Source organism: Azolla caroliniana, unplaced genomic scaffold (genome assembly GCF_043228905.1).
Source record: "Azolla caroliniana isolate FFs.n. ecotype wild unplaced genomic scaffold, voAzoCaro1.0.p SCAF_15, whole genome shotgun sequence".
Lineage (NCBI taxonomy): Eukaryota > Viridiplantae > Streptophyta > Polypodiopsida > Salviniales > Salviniaceae > Azolla > Azolla caroliniana.
The window spans coordinates 15,229,220-15,233,794 of record NW_028230450.1 but is presented as its reverse complement, the minus strand read 5'-3'; the positions used below and the strand labels follow the sequence as shown (position 1 = coordinate 15,233,794).

At 38.3% G+C, this 4,575-nt stretch overlaps 1 protein-coding gene across 1 annotated transcript; it reads right to left on the bottom strand.

Moving 5' to 3' along the window:
* Positions 1-2,801: 2,801 nt before the first annotated feature.
* On the bottom strand, positions 2,802-3,873 carry LOC147854788 (proteasome subunit alpha type-4-like). The gene has a single exon (XM_087331624.1). It carries the CDS (start codon positions 3,761-3,763, stop codon positions 3,008-3,010), a length of 756 nt encoding a protein of 251 aa, XP_087187750.1. The 5' UTR covers positions 3,764-3,873; the 3' UTR covers positions 2,802-3,007.
* Positions 3,874-4,575: the final 702 nt, after the last annotated feature.

Sequence of the window (4,575 nt, the reverse complement as noted above, 5' to 3'; positions counted from 1 at the left end):
GAAACCTACTTTTGGTATAAAAAACCACAACAGGTTTTTATGTAGGAGTTTTGGGTTAACAAAATATCCTTAAGATATTTCTCTTGTAGAGGTCAATAACTTGCTGAAAGCAAGCTCCCTTCCTGAAGATATCAGATATTTCTCTTGTAGAGGTCAATAACTTGCTGAAAGCAAGCTCCCTTCCTGAAGATATTTATGATTATTGTCATGAAGGGATGTATATTCTTTGACATGTGCACCACAAGGCTTATTAGAAGATATTATTATCATGTGTATAATAACTTGGATGCTATGGAGTGTCAAGATAATGCCATATTTGGTTTTCTAACATTATTATAACCAAGTCCTTGACATTAATAATATGATTTCTCAGAGGATTAATCTTTTTGTTGTATGAAATTCGACGGAACGAAGACCCATAAATACAGCTATTTAAGATGGATCTTTTTTACCTTGTCAAGATAAAGCACAGTGGATGGTGTTTGAACTAGTGCAGATGAAATCCCAAATTGGGAAGTAGCAATAACGAACCACCTTGTGATGAATTTGTATAGTGCTGAAAATTGGCAACAGAACATAATAGGAATACATGGTTCAGATAATCAAAATAGATGATCTCCTTTTGCATAGGCAAGCAAGATCGTACTAACTTATATAAAGCTATGCCATCAATAGCAATAGTAAACAGCATTGGATGTACTGAGAAAATACAATGCAAACTAGTTAAAAAGCTCACAAAAACTGCCAGATTTGAAAGATCTCAAGAGAAAAGATGCACAAGTAGAGGCAGGACCAATATATAGAATCAAACTAGGGAATTATATATTGCATACGCCATTTTAAAAACATTCCTAAAGAATCAATTATAATCTTTTTGTTCTTTCCATCCTAGATTTTAGAGAAGCAAAATACCACTAAAGAATATGTTTTCAAAAGGGCATGAAAGAGTAATTCTCTTTGCTAAAGTTTTTGCGAACCATTTAATTCCAAATGTTTTATCTATTGCATGCTGCTCTTCTTTGGCTTTAATGTGGTGAAAGGAATGAGATGAGAGACTTAATTGATGAATTGGGCTAAAACTTAAAGTACAAATGAAGAGAAACACCATTCTGTTTTTATTAATGCATTTGTTGGGAACCCTCAATCTGAGGTAAAAACCCACAAAACATGATCATTATGAGATGACTATATCTATCTTTATAGTACACTTACAAAAGAGGCATATATATATATGGTCCTATACGTCCGTATATGTCTTTTGACAAACACAACAATAATATAAAGATTGCCTTTCCATACATGATGCACCTCATTTTTTAATCATTTTACTCATATACCAATAAATTGGCTTTTCTACCAAGTTATTCAAAACGATTCCTTTTTGATGAATCACGATGCAACTTGTGTGTTCATCTACTTCATAAAGGTCCATGATTATGATCTTAATGCATGTGGTGGAATGATTTTGGAAATGGCTTGCAAGCTTGAAATGGAAGCTAATATGCATGAGAGTGTGGTGACTAGACTTCATATCTAAGGTTGGTTGGTGTGGTTAAACAAGGCTATGATGAAGTTTAACAGGTGCATTTGGGTGTCCTCATATTGATCAGACATGGTGAGCATTGATCTCCCTGATTTGGTGATGGTATGACCCATGGCCTTATATCTTGGTACTTGTGGTTTCCTTTTTGTCTACATTTCCTGCTCCCTCTATGGTGATTCCTTGGCACATTGTCCATGGAGATAAGAAGCCATGGAAGACATCAATGATGTACAGTTATCATTACATCCCAAATGCTAATATAAGGGTTGATTTTGCAGGTCAACCTTCTCCATTTTTTAATGAAGTCCATCTCTATCTATCTATCTATATATTGCAAAGTACACGACTTAATTATCACACAAGTTATAACTCTTTATGCAAGAGGATGGTCTTAGGACAAGAAAAAAACTCCACTGTGAATTTCCTGTTGCAACAACTTCACAGAGCTTTATGATCCAACAATATTCAGTGCTGCTACATGTGAACAGGTCGTGAGAAGTCTGGCAAGAACAGCACATTCAAAAGCACATGCACAGATATTGAAGAAGGGAAGAAAAACCATTGCGAAATTTGGAAAAGTGTCTATCCATTGGTGGAGTTGCAACAAATTACCAAATTTCCCATTTTTGTGAAGCTTATAATATTTTATATTAATCAACCCTTCAAAAAATCTAAATATTCTCATGATTCTATATAATATTACCATTTTTCACAAAATAGGTTTACTAGCTTATCCAACCTGACACGAAATAAACATCCTTTCATGAGCAATGATAGATTGATCCATAGTCCGTATGTCTCTGGCATGTCTCGGATACTGATTGACTCATGCATCCTCCAATTGCATAAATATTCACCTCCAAATCTAGAGCGATTCTTACAATATTATAGCATCTAGAGGGCTCCAAATACCTCACAAAAAATAATTGTGCATCCTAAATCAACTATTATCCAGATACATATGAATGAAATAAACAATTCGTAAGGCAGGGCACAAAGAGATCATAACAGACAACTGCAGATAGTTTCTATAAGATTATTAACGAAGCTAGATCCACAGAGCAATGCATGATCGTTCTGTCACAAAAAAACTTCGCTTCATACATCCAGACAAGCCTATACATTCCTTTAGGCACACAAAGCACTCAACCGAGAAAGATTATGATTAATTTGAGAAATCCCTAAAGAATTTCTCAAAATGCTATCGTTTTAGCAAATAAATGCATGAGCCTGACAATTAAATCGGATGTTGTGAAACTGGTGCAAAGTTTTAATATCTATTACCCAAAGCAAATTATAATGAAAGACTAGAGATCTGAAACTAAATCACATAGAACCACATCAATATATTCTTGAGTGCATATTTCTGTAACAATAATTAAGTCATTTACTGAATAAAACTTGTTCCGTCCATGAACAAAAACTTTGAGTGAAGTCACAAGAAATCTGTGAAAACACATGTTTTCAAGCTTCATCGGGCTTTGGTTGGGTGATGCCAAACTTAACCAACAGCTTGTCGAGCTCATCAGGAGAAAACACCTGATACTTGACCTCACCTGAAGAACCAAGGCTTATCTCTGCGACCTCAAGCTTTTCAGAGGAGAGGCTGGTGCTATCCATGGTCTTGCTGAGGACTTTCAAAGCAAGCTGAAGAGCTTCTTCTCGAGTGATATCGTCCTTATAGTCTTGTTTCAGCATGGACTGAGCTGCTTGGCTGTTGGCGCCAATGGCGGCAGCTTTCCAACCACCATAGTTACCACTCGGGTCACTCATATAGAGTTGGAATCCAAAGTTCTTGTCATATCCGGCGAAGAGGAAAGAGACGCCGAAGGGGCGGAGGCCACCGAATTGTGTGTAGCCTTGCTTGGTATCAGACAGGGACTGAACTAGCTGTTCGACAGGGATAGGTTCTTGATAAGAGAAAGTGTACCTTTGAGCTTCGAGGCGAGCCTTGTTGAGAAGGATGTTGGCATCGGCAGTGATCCCGGCGACCGCACATGCGATGTGGTCATCAATCTTGTACATCTTCTCGGTAGATCTGGAAGAAGCCAGGAGCTTGGATGTGACACGCTTCTCCCCCGCGAGGACCACGCCGCCGCCTCGGCTCAGGACGCCGATTGCAGCCCCTGCATTCCCGATCGCTTCCATCGCATACTCCACCTGGTACAGGCGACCTTCGGGAGAGAAGATGGTGGTCCGGCTGTCGTATCGTCGAGACATGGCTCTGTTCCTTCCCTTTCCTTCCTGCTCCCCTGTTGTTCCTTCCCTTTCCTTCCTTCTGTTTCTTCCGATCCGGTTTCTTCTTTCTTCTTTCTTCTTTCTTCTGCTTCTTCTGCTTCTTCTGCTTCGTGGCTCTCTGATTCTTCTGCGTCTGCTCTATTTCCTCTGCGTTTCTTCTTCTTTTGGTTTCAAGAAGAAATCAGAACTTGAAGTACTGCTTTCTCTAATTTACAAAACTAACCCCCAAATACATACCTCAAGATAACAACTTTGGAATTGAGGCACCAACTCCACACTGCTCTCACCAAATGTGCTAAAAAGAAAAACAAAAAAAAACACCCCAGCTGAATGAATGATAGGTTTACTCCACATTAAAAGACACCCGCACTAAATCGATATATGATTGATTCAAGTACATAGTGGCAGGGATTTCATATATCCTCGATCCCGTTCAAGTTTGTTAACGCTAACTAGAGCTGCTCTACCCCAATCTTCTATGTTGGTGACCTGATGTAAGGCGTTCAGAGAGAGAGGTTCGCTTCGCTCAAATGTCTGACTCATGGGAGCTAAATATAGAATCACTCATGATATAGTAAATGTACTTTACCCAATTGAATGAAGATAGTTTTACCCCAGATTAAAAGACATCCAATCTAAACTGATACACCTCCAAATCCATTCTAGCCATCATGCATGAAAGAAATCGATGCCTACTATGTTCCAATTCCCACCAAACAAACTAAACACATTCCTCTAAGAATGTTTATTTTGTTTCCTTAATCACATGAAACCACTAGGTTATGGGCTTATGA

Bases quoted from the DNA above. Each gene is read 5' to 3' on its own strand.
- LOC147854788 (XM_087331624.1), bottom strand. From the start codon at position 3,763: ATGTCTCGACGATACGACAGCCGGACCACCATCTTCTCTCCCGAAGGT.